At 42.8% G+C, this 15,847-nt stretch overlaps 1 protein-coding gene and 1 pseudogene across 1 annotated transcript in view; both read right to left on the minus strand.

The window, feature by feature from the left end:
- Positions 1–5,615, minus strand: part of LOC110499235 (kinesin-like protein KIF19) — a 78,980-nt gene extending 73,365 nt beyond the window's left edge. The window contains exons 1-2 of the mRNA XM_036956061.1: positions 5,104–5,615; positions 3,532–3,612 (exon numbers count right to left, since the gene is read on the minus strand). Coding sequence (XP_036811956.1) covers positions 3,532–3,612; positions 5,104–5,142 — 120 coding nt within the window. The 5' untranslated portion in view covers positions 5,143–5,615. The remainder of the gene's footprint in view (positions 1–3,531; positions 3,613–5,103) is intronic.
- On the minus strand, positions 5,557–15,428 carry LOC110498776 (annotated as a pseudogene).
- Between the last annotated feature and the right edge of the window lie 419 nt (positions 15,429–15,847).

The raw sequence follows: 15,847 nt of genomic DNA on the forward strand, positions 1-15,847 counted from the left end.
GAAGAGCTTGGGTAGCACTTCTCAAGACCAACTCCAGGTATCATCAACAAGCGGTCCGCTGCCAGACTCCAGCTGTCCGCTACCGCATTGGGCAGAGGGTATGGCTGTCTACACGGGACCTGCCCCTTCAGGTAGTCTCGCAAACTGTCCGCCCGTTTCATTGGTCTGTTTCCCATCTCTAGTCCTTAGTTCCACTGCTGTACGTCTCTTGTTACCCCGTACCCTCCAGATTCACCCTACTTTACATGTGTCTAAGATTAAGCCTGTGTCTCACTGTTCTTTGTCTTCTGTTCCCAGACCCACCCCCCTTCCCGTGTCATTGAAGGCCATCCGGCATACACGGTAAAACGCCTCCTGAGTGTTCGACCATGGGGCAGGGGTTTCCAATACCTGGTTGACTGGGAGGGTTACGGCCTGGAAGAGAGGTGCTGGGTTCCCGCTAGAGACATCCTGGATCCAGCCCTCATCGCCGACTTCCACCACCGACACCCCGGTCAACCAGATATGCGCCCAGGTAGGACGCCAGGTGGCGCCCCTAGAGAGGGGGGTGGGTACTGTTACATCCTGATCTGTTTCACCTGTCCTTGTGATTGTCTCCACCCCCTCCAGGTGTTGCTTATTTTCCCTGGAGGATTTATACCTGTGTTTCCTGTCTCTCTGTGCCAGTTTGTCTTGTATGTTCAAATCAGCCAGCGTGTTTTTTCCCATGCGCCTGCTTTTCTATTCTCTTCTACTCGTCCTCCCGGTTTTGACCTTTGCCTGTTTTCTGGGCTCCATTCCCGCCTACCTGACCATTCTGCCTGCCCTGACCTCGAGCCTGCCTGCCATTCTGTACCTCTGGAACTCTGAACTGGTTTTGAACTTTTGCCTGTCCACGACCATTCTCTCTACCCCTTTTGCATTGTTAATAAACATCTTGGACTCTAACCATCTGCCTCCTGTGTCTGCATCTGAGTCTCGCCTTGTGCCCTTATACTCTGGCCTGAATGCCAAGCGTCACATCTGGAGGAAAGCTGGCACCGTCCTTACGGTGAAGCACAGTGGTGGGGATGTTTTTCAGTGGCAGGGACTGGGAGACTAGTCAGGATCGAGGTAAAGATGAATGGAGCAATTTACAGAGAGATCGTTGATGAAAACCTGCTCCAGAGCGCTCAGGACCTCAGACTGCGGCAAAGGTTCACCTTCCAACAGGACAACGACCTTAAGCACACAGCCAAGTGGCTTCGGGACAAGTTACTTCAACAAAGTACTGAGTAAAGGGTATGAATAGTTATGTAAATGTAATATAATTTTTTTTCTTTTAAATAAATTAGCAAAATGAAATAAAACCCTGTTTTTGCTTTGGTCAATATGGGGCATTGTGTGAAGATAGATGAGGAAAAAAACTATTGAATCAATTTTAGAATAAGACTGTAACATAACAAATGGAAAAAAGTCAAGGGATCTGAATACTTTCCGAAGGCACTGTATACGTAGAGATTGTGATTTGGATTACTGATACAGTGCTATTTAGGATGTTAACTGGAATCCTCCTGACATTCATGATTTGTTGCTTCTAGTTTTTATTATAAATTTGTTTGACTTTTTTGTTACTTCACTGTTAGGAGCTAGTAACACAACTCCCTCCCTCTCTCCCTCCACGGGAACACATAGTCTTATAAGCCCTTTATCAGGTAAGAGGTAAACACTACGCAGTACACACACACACACACACACACACACACACACACACACACACACAATACCCCGCACACTGTCTCCACGACCTGTTTGTATTGTAGTGACTATAAGCCCTTGGCTGCAAACACACAGAGACCTAAGATAACCTGCTAGGCTGTTACTCTACACAGATGAACCACTCACCAAATGTTTTCATTCTATCACCTTGCCTTTGTTTTTCAATAGCATAACATCAACAGTGTACGTAGAGGTTACATTTTGTTTAATTCTACTGTGAAAATGTTTCACCAATAATGTTGACAATAATGTTGTAAAGGGAAAATAACATTGCTGCTACCTTGCTCTCCAACCAATGTGCATGGATTGAGGGGCTAACAGAAGAAATGTTGTTCACTGTAAAAAGCAGGGCTGTGTCAGCAACAATACACCATCACAATGGGCCTATCACACTTAGCTTACTCCTGCTGGTGTCATCAAGGCAGAGCAGAGGGAGAGTTGCTGGGTTAATACGTCTGGTTGTAGGTTAATTGAATTGCTTTTGAGAGCCACAGACAGAGAGTACGCCAGGTCTCAGTCCCTCCAGTCCCTCACTCACAATTAATGCTGATTATTTCCAGTTTAACTGTGGCACCACCTTCCATGCAGTCAAAAGACTTTGACTGAAATGAACAACAAATGTGTGATGACAGACTTATTATTATGTGAACCGTGTTAAATATTTCACCAGCAAAACCAATGTTATCTTTCCCTGGAGTGTTTCTGCTCTCCTTCTAACTCCTCATGGAATTGTCATTCCAAACATAAGTCCAACAACATCTAGTCCCTACAGCAGATCACCCAGTAAGACCTAAACCAGTTTATTCTCAGTGGTATTAACACCTCATCCATATCGCAGTCATAATACTGCTGATTATCATCATCATCATTCTCACCCTCCTTCTTATCATCATCACATCAGAAGAATTACTACGTGGTATCCAAGTTGTCTCCATGAGGGACACACCTGGAGGCTTCTAATTGGCTCCAGGTAAATATGCTCCCCAAGGACCCTATAGGAGCCCTGCCTTTCCCTGTGCTGTATATCGTGGATTAACTTCCTTTGGTTGGGGTCATGCTTTGCAATGAGTAAAATTGGAATTGGTATTTCAGTTAAATACATGGACTGAATGTAAATAGAACGACCGCCAAATAAGCTCATAATAATATTCTCTATGTTCACAATAGTGGCAGAATGATAAATGGTGGGTCTCAAATAGCAGTTCCATCAAGGATAGGAGCATTCAATAACGGCACAAAGCTGTTTCACACACATCATGTCCTCCTTTGCTACAGTCCAGAGATGTCTTCTTTCATCAGAATTAATCCAATTTCCATCCTGTATGAGAGAGGTCACCCTCTAAACTATAACAATCCACTGACTCACAATACAGAGCCATCCGCACGCGTCTCTCTCACACACACACACACACACACACACGTGTCTCTCTCTCTCTCACGCACACACACACACACACACACACACACACACACACACACATCTTCAACATTCATGAAATGGACCTTACTTGATCCCCCGACTGACTCACTGCGCAGTGTGACATCTGAGCGTTGATGCACACACACACACACACAGTGATCGACCTCACTTGGTTTAGACCAGCTATACTGTGCTGCGCTGCTGTGAAAAGTGCATGCACCTGCAGATACATTATATATGTGAAGCAGGCCTTGTGACTGGATGCGAGAGAGGCCTGGAACAACTTCGAGCTTGCACAGACACACACACACAAACGCAAGAATGAGCACGCATGAACACACACGCAAACACACACATACGGTGGGTCATCTAACCTGGTTGTCCACTCTGTGGGCCACTATGGTGGCTGCCTCTTCCCGCTCAGAATCGCTGAGGGGTCTGATCCTCAGGGCCACCTGGGAGACACACAGGTTGAAAAACACAGGCTTAGAGCTTTCACAATTAGAGCAACACACAACTACACTAACACAGGTTTAGACCTTTCACAGAGAAACACACAAAAACAACACAGGGTTAAAGATTTCACAGAGACACACAGGTAGAAGACGGTTAGAGCTTTCAGAGAGAGACACAGTGACGACAACACAGGGTTAGATATTTCACAGAGAGAACAGTGCAAGGTTAGAGCTTTCACAGTTAGAACTTGCACAGTGCTTTGAAAAGGTTAGAGCTTTCACAGTAAATAACAGAACAGCATCAAGGAGATTCTTCATTCACACCACAGCAAAAGTCTTGAATCTTGATGTCATTCACAAGTCAACAAGAGCAAAGGATAAAGTAAATGATCAAGGTTACCCTCTGTTTTTAACAGAGTAATTTAACTTGTGTAATGTCACTATGACATGAGCCTCTCTCCATCTATTGTCCTGAAGCTCTCTCTCTCTCTCTCTCTCTCTCTGTCAAAACACTATTCAGGGGGTGTGTGGGGGGGGGGGGGGGGGGGGGTGGACATTATGATACTTAGACCAAGACAGACCAATGTATAGACTGATAACCCATCCACACGTTATAAAACTATTAGATAACCAGGGCTGCAGCGGTGCATAGAAAACAGTCTGAGTTGATATCGTCGGACTGAATCGGCCACCTGGTGTGAATGTATTGCAGAATGAAATAGTAGGGCGGTAATGTTGTTTGTTAGTGAAATAGGTAACTAATGTTATGTTATTAGATAGAGGGATGAGGCAGATGTGGCAGAGTCAAGACAACAATGTTTAGTGGGTAGATATGGAATGATACAGGACATACATCCAGCTCTTGACATTGACCCATATGAATTCAACCTTTACAGGACAATTCAGTCATTCCACAGACAATGGGGATTGATATTGATATTTTCCATCACCAGTGCTGTGGAGCTAGTCAGTGTATGACATAGTGGAGAAGATGAGAGACTGGGGAACTGAAATGAGCCATTTTAATAATTCAGATATGGTATATTACACAGGCTGGAACCACTGGGAAAGAATACAGTCTGTGTGGAGATGGCCAACTATTAACTTATGCCATGGGAATTCAATGTTAAAGGTAAACAAATGTCTCCATATGTGACTGAGGCAAGAGGTGACTGAGGCAGTAATAAAAGGCATCATTTGCTTAGTAATGTAATTTAGGCTATAATAAACTTGTATTGTATTTTATTCTCATTTTTAATGTGGGCTATCTGAATAAAATACCAGATTGAGTGGCATTCATCTCAGCAACCCAGAACCAACGGGCATATAGACTACAATCTAGTCTACACAATTATCTAAAGTCACGACTTCCATGTGGTATATTACACGTAAATGATCCCATACCGGTAGGCTATACAACATTACTGCTGTTCTTGCAGTAATAGTAAACAGATATGATGATGTATAGGTAGGCTACGGTATTGTACTTACTGTTAGTTGGTGGTCCTTTGATTCGCCAGTGTCCTTCATGGCCACTTGTAGTTGGAGTGTCCTCGACTTGTTAGAAAATAGTGGCCGTCTATACAGGCTACTAAACCGGACATCGGTCAGACATCCTGCACAATATCTGCACGACCCCTCTCAAAACCACCTGTACTACTTGTCAATGTAGCCTACAAACAAACCTCTTACCTTTCCGCGTCAAAATAGTTGGGATCATTCTTTTACGGTTAAATAAACGCCACTCCACTCGCCAAATGTGCGCTCTTTCAAGCCTGATATAACCGCGTAAAACGAGTACATTCTGTTTAATATATTGTTTAAAGAAATAATTAGGTTGTTTATTCACCCATGTCTTTGAAAAAAGACAAGGATACCGACGAGAATGCGGACGGAGAAAGGCAGGTGTCGACCTGTCTACTAGAACTGCCCTTTTATTCTCCTTCACTCTCGCCTTCTCTTTTCTCCTCTGACGACTCGTGAGTTGTCTTCCTGGATACCCGAGATCAGCAGCACAGTAGCACAGAGGCGCGTAAAACACGGTTGCTTCTTCGATTTGCCGCAGACCAATGACGACATCTGGTGGACAAATCCTTGGCGCACAAAATTGCGCAAATGGCTCTCCAAATTACGTTGATAAATATTTGACTGCGGTTTCTAGAATAACATAATCAATTATAAAACACGTTTAAGAAAGGCATCTGTGCCAAATGATTTCTTAACACCGAAAAGTGCTTATTTTGTTTGCCAACATTGTTAATGTATCATATTTTTTAAATCCACATGTACAGTATTCACATGGGCCAGATGTTTAAATTTGTTAAACATTTTTTTGGTTACTACATGATTTCATATGTGTTATTTCATAGTTTTGATGTTTTGATGTTCTACAATGTAGAAAATAGTAAAAATAAAGAAAACACCTGGAATGAGTAGCTGTGTCCAAACTTTTGACTGGAACTGTATATGCAGTATATACACTGTATATCAAATAATTAAACATGAATAACAACTCAATAGAATTATTGAGTTCCACATGACTCATTAAGAATGTCTCTATATTATAGAAAATGCCTTGCTGTCTTTATTTGATTGATTCAAGATGACAATACAGATGACATGTGGAACATCATGTTGTTACGGTGTTCCGTCTCTGACTTCTTTCTCTTCACAGACACCTTTCTCATAATGATATTACATCATTGGTTTGTGAGTACAGAATGTACTGTATATACCTGTAAGTAATTGACAATTATTAAATAAGAAGTAAACATTGCTTTTTGACATCACTGAAAAGTCCAAATGACAAACAATTCATTCCATTCACTCCTATTTTCGAATTATAAAATATTTTCGTTTAGATTTTCTGTTATTATGGGGATAAACACATATCAAAAGCGCCACCACAGCACAGATTAATATTTGGGGAAAATTCTATTTAGTCAGATTTACAGGTTACACATTTGGTATTCTCTAGACGAGCTTACATACAGTAGCTAAACTAAAGAAACGTCCCTTTTTCAGGACCCTGTCTTTCAAAGATAATTCATAAAAATCCAAATAACTTCACAGATCTTCATTGTAAAGGGTTTAAACACTGTTTCCCATGCTTGTTGAATGAACCATAAACAATTAATGAACATGCACAAGTAGAACGTTCGTTAAGACACTAACAGACGGTAGGCAATTATGGTCACAGTTATGAAAACTTAGAGGACACTAAAGAGGCCTTTCTACTGACTCTGAAAAACACCAAAAGAAAGATGCCCAGGGTCCCTGCTCATCTGCGTGAACGTGCCTTAGGCACGCTGCAAGGGAGCATGAGGACTGCAGATGTGGCCAGGGCAATAAATTAAATAAAAGCAAAGGCTAGCTTTTTCAAACAGAAATTTGCATCCTGCAGCACTAATTCCAAAAAGTTTTGGGACACTGTAAAGTCCATGGAGAATAAGAGCACCTCCTCCCAGCTGCCCACTGCACTGAGGCTAGGAAACACTGTCACCACCGATAAATCCACGATAATCGGGAATTTCAATAAGCATTTCTCTACGGCTGGCCATGCTTTCCACCCTGATACCCCAACCTCAGCCAACAGCTCTGCACCCCCCGCAGCAACTAGACCGAGCCCCCCCCCCCCTCCCGCTTCTTCTTCACCCAAATCCAGACAGCTGATGTTCTGAAAGAGCTGCAAAATCTGGATCCCTACAAATCAACTGGGCTAGACAATGTGGAACCTCTCTTCCTAAAATTATCCGCCGCCATTGTTACAACCCCTATTACTAGTCTGTTCAACCTCTCTTTGGTATCATCTGAGATTCCTAAAGATTGGAAAGCGGCCTTGCTCATCCCCCTCTTCAAAGGGGGAGACACTCAAGACCCAAACTGTTACAGACCTATATCCATCCTGCCCTGCCTTTCTAGTCTTCGAAAGCCAAGTGAACAAACAGATCACAACCATTTCGAATCCCACCATACCTTCTCCCCTTGCAATCTGGTTTCTGAGCTGGTCACGGATGCATCTCAGCCACGCTCAAGGTACTAAACGATATTATAAACGCCATCGATAAAAGACAGTACTGTGCAGCCGTCTTCATCGACATGGCCAAGGCTTTTGACTCTGTCAATCATCGTATTTTTATCGGCAGACTCAACAGCCTTGGTTTCTCTAATGACTGCCTCACCTGGTTGACCAACTACTTCTCAGATAGAGTTCAGTGTGTCAAATCAGAGGGCCTGTTGTCTGGAACTCTGGCAGTCTCTATGGGGGTGCCACAGGGTTTAATTCTCAGGCTGACTCTTTTCTCTTGCTGCGGGTGATCCTCTGATCCACCTCTACGCAGAAGACACCATTCTGTCTACATCTGGCCCTTCTTTCGGACACTGTGTTAACAAACCTCCAAAAGAGCTTCAATGCCATACAACACTCCTTCCGTGGCCTCCAACTGCTCTTCAATGCTAATAAAACAAAATGCATGCTCTTCAACCGATCGCTGCCCACACCCACCCTCCCGACTAGCATCACTACTCTGGACAGTTCTGACTTAGAATATGTGGACAATGACAAATACTGAGGTGTCTGGCTAGACTGTAAACTCTTCTTCCAGACTCACATTAAGCATCTCCAATCCAAAATTAAATCTAGAATCAGCTTCCTATTTCGCAAAAAAAGCCTCCTTCACTCATGCTGCCAAACATACTGACTATCCTACCGATCCTCGACTTCGGCGATGTCTTTTACAAAATAGCCTCCAACACTCTACTCAGCAAATTGGATGCAGTCTATCACAGTGCCATCCGTTCTGTCACCAAAGTCCCATATACTGCCCTCCATTGTGACCTGTATTCTCTCGTTGGCTGGACCTCGCTACATATTCGTCACCAAACCCACTGGCTCCAGGTCATCTATAAGTCTTTGCTAGGTAAAGCTCCACCTTATCTCAGCTCTCTGGTCACCATAGCAACATCCACCCATAGCACCCGCTCCAGTAGGTATATTTCACTGGTCATCCCCAAAGCCAATACCTCCTTTGGCCGCCTTTCCTTCCAGTTCTCTGCTGTAAGTGACTGGATCGAATTGCAAACATCACTGAAGTTTGAGACTTATATCTCCCTCACTAACTTTAAGTGTCAGCTGTCAGAACAGCTTACCGATCCCTGCAGCTGTACACAGCCCATCTGTAAATATCCCATCCAACCAACTACCTACCTCATTCCCATATTTGATTTTGTTTTTCTGCTCTTTTGCACACCAGTATTTCTACTTGCACCTCATCTGCACATATATCACTCCAGTGTAAATTGCTAAATTGTAATTACTTTGCCACTATTGGCCTATTTAGTGCCTTACCTCCTTACTTCATTTGCACACACCGTATACAGATTTTTCTATTGTTATTGACTCTACGTTTGTTTATCCCATGTGTAACTCTGTGTTGTTGTTTGTGTCGCACTGCTTTCTTTTATGTTGGCCAGGTCGCAGATGTAAATGAGAACTTGTTCTCAACTTGCCTACCTGGTTAAATAAAGGTGAAATAAAAAAATATATATAAAAAAATACTGACTGTTACTTTAGATTTTGACCCCCTCTTTGTTTAGGGACACATTTTTCCATTTCTGTAAGTCACATGTCTGTGGAACTTGTTCAGTTTATGTCTCAGTTGTTGAATTTTGTTATGTTCATACAAACATTTGCATATGTTAAGTTTGCTGAAAATAAACGCAGTTGACAGTGAGAGGACGTTTCTTTTTTTGCTGAGTTTATATATAGGCCCCAATCTTAATGGGCCAGTGGACCAAAACAAGGGTACATTTGTTACCATTGGACAAAGAGGTGCAGCTATGTTTGACAGGTAACTATGGTGGTGTCATACAGGCTGGCGGAGTACAACAACAACTTCAGTCAAAACCAAAACAATTCATTTTGATTTTACTTAAGTGGTCAGTGTGTCACAGGGTTAGTTTAAACCAAATTCACACCCCTCACCAGCCCCCTCTCATTTTATGAACCCTTGACAACCTATATTTACACAGTAACTTTAACTCCTGTAATGGCATTGTGAGTGTCTCTCCATCTATTGTCCAAAGGTGCTTCTGCAGAAAAAGAAAACCTGCTCTTTAGATACAGTATACTTACTAATCACAGCATGAATGGACAATATGATACCTCATCCAGACATTATCAACTATGAGATCATAAATTGACTATGTACTTTGAAGTCTTTTGTCTGCAATGTATTTTTTGTTGTGTCGGACACCCAGTAAGACTAATGGGGATCCTAAATAAAATAAAATCAGTGCAACTGTGGTGCACAGAACACCGTTTTGGAGTTCATGCTGTTACTGTATATAGGCCACCTGATGTGAATGTATTGCCAGATGAATGCTATTGAAGGGTGGTGTTGCTTGTTGTCCTAATGAAACAGCCAACTAATTCAGTCATACCACAGAGTATAAATGATTAATAATAACCCACTGGGCACAAACTGGTTGAATCAACATTTGACACATGTTCACACATCATTTCAACAACAGAAATCATTATGATGACATTGGATCAGTGTGAAAAACTGACTGGATTTGTAAAAAAATGTATTAATGTCAAGGAATTTTGAAAACGTTTGTTTTGTTCACTCAATCCCTTCAAACCTTTTTTTCTTCCACTTCTCTTTTTCAAGTGTGCATTACTAGCTCCTCGGCGCCCTCCTTGGTGTCCTCGTCCTTGGTGTCCACAGGCCAGGAAGCACCCATTATCCTGCACCTTCTGGCTGTACAGAGCCTCATCACACACCTAGAAAACAATAGAATATAACTGATGTCCATCCGAGGATTTTTCTTTGGCAGCATCATGCAAGAATTCTACCAATGATAACAACACAACAGTAAGGGGTTTCACATGGTCACTTAGGCCTGGCGGGTGCTGAGTAGAGGCTGGATGAGGTGCATGATAATACTTGCAGACTGAGTGTGGTGTCGTTCTGTTTGAAGAGGAAGTCCCAAATGTCGAGTATTCAGTCCATTTTGATGGCAAAGAACACAGAGGGCCGTACTGGACTCCATCAGCCTTCTGACAGATAGACTGTATGCGATCTACGGCAACCAAGAGGTCATTTTACATTAGGTCAATGTTACAGGAGGGGCCAAATCACTGGTTACATGTATTAGAACCTAAAGAAAGAGTGTAATTTATCCATCTGTGAAGTAGCTATATCATTGGTCTGTATTATGTATTATGTTGTTTCTTTACTTTGTCCACATGATGTCTTCGGACCAGATATGGGCTTTCCAATCGGCTACGGTCAGGAAGTTCTTGAGGAAGAACGGGTTCTTTTGCAGGGCGTAGATTGGGCCGTGAGGACCGTTGTACGTGCACACTATCTTCTCAGGTGGGCTCTTGGCCTTTTGGTTACATGCTCTGTTCCCACCATAAACGTTGTGGTCTGGATAAGAAAAATCAAAAACAGCAGGTTAAATTTGAGGTCTTCCTTATGTACAAACACAAATAGATGACATACTAGATCTCCCACTTGGACCAGTTCATACAAAAAGACGTTAGGCGAATCCACACTCTTAATTAATCAACAGCGAAACAACAGGAGGATAGTCCAGTCTAGAGAGCCTCAGCACCATAGTGGTCTCAAACTCCAGTGAGATCACCCCCAGGGCATTGTCCAGATTGCACTTCTTGTTAGGGTCCAGTACCAGCCTCTCTGTGGGCTTGCTCATCTTACGAATGTCCCACCCCAGCACCTTATAGACAGAGACCAGTGGTCAACTCAGGGCCTATCAGTCACAGTCTCCTTGCCTTCAATAGATGCATTATTACATAACTTCTGGCTATGGCCAAATGGCAATTGAAGGTCAGAGAAAGTGCACCTGTCCTGGACCAAGAGTATCAGACTTCACTGCCCATGAGTCCTGAGCGTTTAGTGCCACCCTGGCCTATTGTGCCTGCTTGGCTTGAGAAAGGGATAAGGTGACAAAGGCTTTTATTGCTTCTATTGGAGGCTTGGTTCACCTAGCCGTCCTTAGACGCAGAGATGGTATCGGTTCCAGTCTTTGACTGCAACCAGATGACTTTGTAGACAGGGTCTCTGTGGCTGTGCTCTAGTGTGGACATTTCCACTGGCTAGCTGCCCTTGCGAGTGTCCCAATAAGCTGCTCAGACATTTTACTTTGTGTACTTTCACAAACACACATGCATGCACAAAACACACAAATGACAAGAACACACAACACAACTATTAACTGTCAGAGCCTAAACAAATATCTAGAGGCAATGTACTTAAATGCTCAAAAAAGCATCCGGACAAATCCAGACATTACATAACTGGAACCTTTATGACATTTACAAATAGCTGCAGTCTGGAGTTGGATGACTTGACTATACCTCCACAGTTATTTACACTGCACAGTAATCTCCTAAGGACAGTGTTCCTGAGCTGGCAGGAAGCATGATACAGCTGTTGAAGGACCCACTGATCTGGCCATTGTAGCTACCTCCGACCAGGATGTGAGAGTCTTTGGGGGTTTGTATTCCAGACAGACCAGTAGAGAGACAGGTTTTAGGTTCATTTCTGGCTTATTGCGATTCTCTGAAGAGGCAACACAGGGGATTCAATGAATTAATACTTTGTAGTCCACTTTGACTTTTTGAACTATCAATTAAGATGACAAATTAGTAAATCTCACTGCCACAGCTATTGCAATGATAATCCCTGTTAGAAAGGAAAATATAAATGAAAGAGATGTTTGAGTCATACACCTACCAATGTTCCATATATCAGAGTTGTAGCTAATGTCTTTAGAGACTTTCAGGAACTCCAATGAGGAGTAGGCCACAGCCAGCTTGCGGCTGCCATCGAGATGCCAGGACAGACTGGTGGCAGTGTGTTTTATCTTGTTCGGGTTTCTGTAAGATCAAAAACCACTCAGACGGACACAATACACTGGTAATATACATCATTTGTGGATTCTATGTTGAACGATAGGTTAATAGAGGTCATGGAAGCACTTAAAAACATTGATGGTTTTGACTCCTCCACCACCTCCTCCTCCTCCCCTTCAAAGTACTCCTGGTAGATGTTGATGGCATTGTTCTGCTTGATGCTGTGCTCCATGTTCTGTGTTCACACGGGAGGAACAGAGGAGGGCTGTGATCAGAGATAGAGAGGAACACTCTTCTTGCTCTCTCCCTTTCAGAACTGGTTATTTTCTCTATCTATCACACTACTGCAGCAGCTAAGAAATGGCTTTGGGGCAATGTAGATTACATTTTTACATTTTTTATTTAACTTTTATTTAACTAGGCAAGTCAGTTAAAACCAAATTCTTATTTACAGCGACGACCTAGATTCAGGGCCAGTTAACACCCATACTCTTACGATAAGTGCCATGGGATTCTTACTGACCAGAGAGTCAGGACACCCATTTAATGTTCCATCCAAACGACAACAACTTACACAGGGCAATGTCCCCCCCAAAAAAAATTATCAGAGAAAAGAGTGCCTCCTACTGGCCCTTCAACACCACATCCGGCAGCATCTGGTCTCCCATCTAGGGACCGACCAGGACCAACCCTGCTTACTGTAGCTTCAGAGGAAAGACATCAGTGGGATGCAGGGTGGTATGCTGCTATAGGACATATTATTTAGATATGGCATAATGTCATACACTAGTGATTAATTCAATAAAATATTATTGAATTGAAAAATCTCTATGACCCGGGTCATATCGTGGCTACTTGATTGGCTGATGTCTGTCACGCACTGCCCAGCTGCATGATGGTGCTGAAATAATGCTCGTCTTTCTCCACTTTCTTCCTGAAGCGGACAGTCTGCTCCATCTCCTGGGGGTTGACGTCCTTGGGCCAGCCTCCCTCCACATGGTTTATCACCCTGGTCTCCGACTCAAAGCGCTCTGTGTTCACCTACAAAAGAAAGGGCCAGGCAGGACAGGCAGGATTCAGCACACACCGTACACTCAAAGCTGTAGTGGCCTAGTTACAGACAGACAGTCTGAATAAACAGTGTTGGATTGAAATGTACATAGGCTGCCAGATGCGTCTTATTATCTCATAATGAAGCAGCAGCTGTTTTTATCTAACACAGTGGTTCCCAAGCTTTTTATAGTCCCGTACCCCTTCAAACATTCAACCTTCAGCTGCGTACCCCCTCTAGCACCAGGTTCAGCGCACTCTCTAATGTAATTTTTTTGCCATCATTGTAAGCCTGTCACACACACACTATCCAATAAATTTATTAAACATAAGAATGAGTGTGAGTTTTTGTCACAACCCGGCTCGTGGGAAGTGACAAAGAGCTCGTATAGGACCAGGGCACAAATAATAATATAATAATAAATATGCTCTTTATTTAGCCATCTTACAAATAAAACCTTATTTCTTCATAAAACATGTTGAATAACTCACCACAGGTTAATGAGAAGGTTGTGCTTGAAAGGATGCACACAACTCTGCAATGTTGGGTTGTATTGGAGAGTCTCAGTCTTAAATCATTTTCCACACACAGTCTGTGCCTGTATTTAGTTTTCATGCTATTGAGGGCCGAGAATCCACTCTCACATAGGTAAGTGGTTGCAAAGGGCATCAGTGTCTTAACAGCACGATTTGCCAAGGCAGGATATTCTGAGCGCAGCCCTATCTAGAAATCTGGCAGTGGCTTCTGATTAAATTACATTTTCACAGAACTGCTTGTTGCAATTTCGATGAGGCTCTCTTGTTCAGTTATCGGTAAGTGGACTGGAGGCTGGGCATGAAAGGGATAACGAATCTCTTTTGCGTCGTCCGTTTCGGGAAAGTGCCTGTGTAATTCCACACCCAGCTCACTAAGGTGCTTCGCTATATCACATTTGACATTGTCCATACAATGATGGAAAGACCTGTGTGTTGTCCTTGTTAAAGCAGACAGAGAAGAGCACCGACTTCTTAATCAAAGCCTCAATTATGTCCCGCACATTGAATATAGTTGCGGAGAGTCCCTGTAATCTTAGATTCAGATCATTCAGGCGAGAAAAAACATCACCCAGATAGGCCAGTCGTGTGAGAAACTCATCATCATGGAAGACAAGTGAAAATTCTAGTCAGTAAAGAAAACTTTAAGCTTGTCTCTCAATTTAAAAAAAACGTGTCAATACTTTGCCCCTTGATAACTAGCGCACTTCTGTATGTTGTAAAAGCGTTACATGGTCACTGTGCAAATCATTACACAATGAAGAAAATACACGAGAGTTCATGGGCCTTGCTTTAACAAAGTTAACAATTTTCACTGTAGTTTCTAAAAGGTTTTTCAAGCTGTCAGGCATTCCCTTGGCCGCAAGAGCCTCTCAGTGGATGCTGCAGTGTACCCAAGTGGCATTGGGAGCAACTGCTTGCAAGCGCGTTACCACTCCTCTATGTCTCCGTCATGGCTTTTGTGCCATCAGTAGAGATAACAACACATCTTGACCACCAAAGTCCATTTGATGTCACAAAGCTGTCCAGTACTTAAAAAAGATCCTCTCCTGTTGTCCATTAAAGATGGTATGTGTCTCTCAGGACGCAGGCCTTAATTTTTTTGACCATTTATCAATTTTCGAGCAAACAGAACGAGCAGCAGCTACGTTTGGCTACATACAGTGGCAAGAAAAAGTATGTGAACCTTTTGCAATTACCTGGATTTCTGCATAAATTGGTCATAACATTTCATCTGATCTTCATCTAAGTCACAACAATAGATAAACACAGTGTGCTTAAACTAATAAACGCACCAACAATTAACACGTTTTCATGTCTTTAATGAACTCACTGTGTAAACATTCATAGTGCAGGCTGGAAAAAGTATGCGAACCCTTGGATTTATAACTGGTTGACCCTCCTTTTGGCAGCAATAACCTCAACCAAACATTTTCTGTAGTTGCGGATCAGAGCTGCACAACGGTCAGGTGGAATTTTGGACAATTCCTCTCTACAAAACTGTTTCAGTTCAGCACTATTCTTGGGATGTCTGATGTGAACCGCTCTCAAGGTCATGCCACAGCATCTCAAATCAGGTTTAGGTCAGGACACTACCTGGGTCACTCCAGAAGGCGTATTTTCTTCTGTTGAAACCATTATTTTGTTGATTTACTTCTGTGATTTGGGTCGTTGTCCTGTTGCATCACCCAACTTCTGTTGAGCTTAAATTGGCGGACAGAGAGCCTTACATTCTCCTGCAAAATGCCTTGATAAACTTGGGAATTC

The sequence above is a fragment of the Oncorhynchus mykiss genome, chromosome 20 (genome assembly GCF_013265735.2).
Source record: "Oncorhynchus mykiss isolate Arlee chromosome 20, USDA_OmykA_1.1, whole genome shotgun sequence".
In the NCBI taxonomy this organism is placed as follows: Eukaryota; Metazoa; Chordata; class Actinopteri; order Salmoniformes; family Salmonidae; genus Oncorhynchus; species Oncorhynchus mykiss.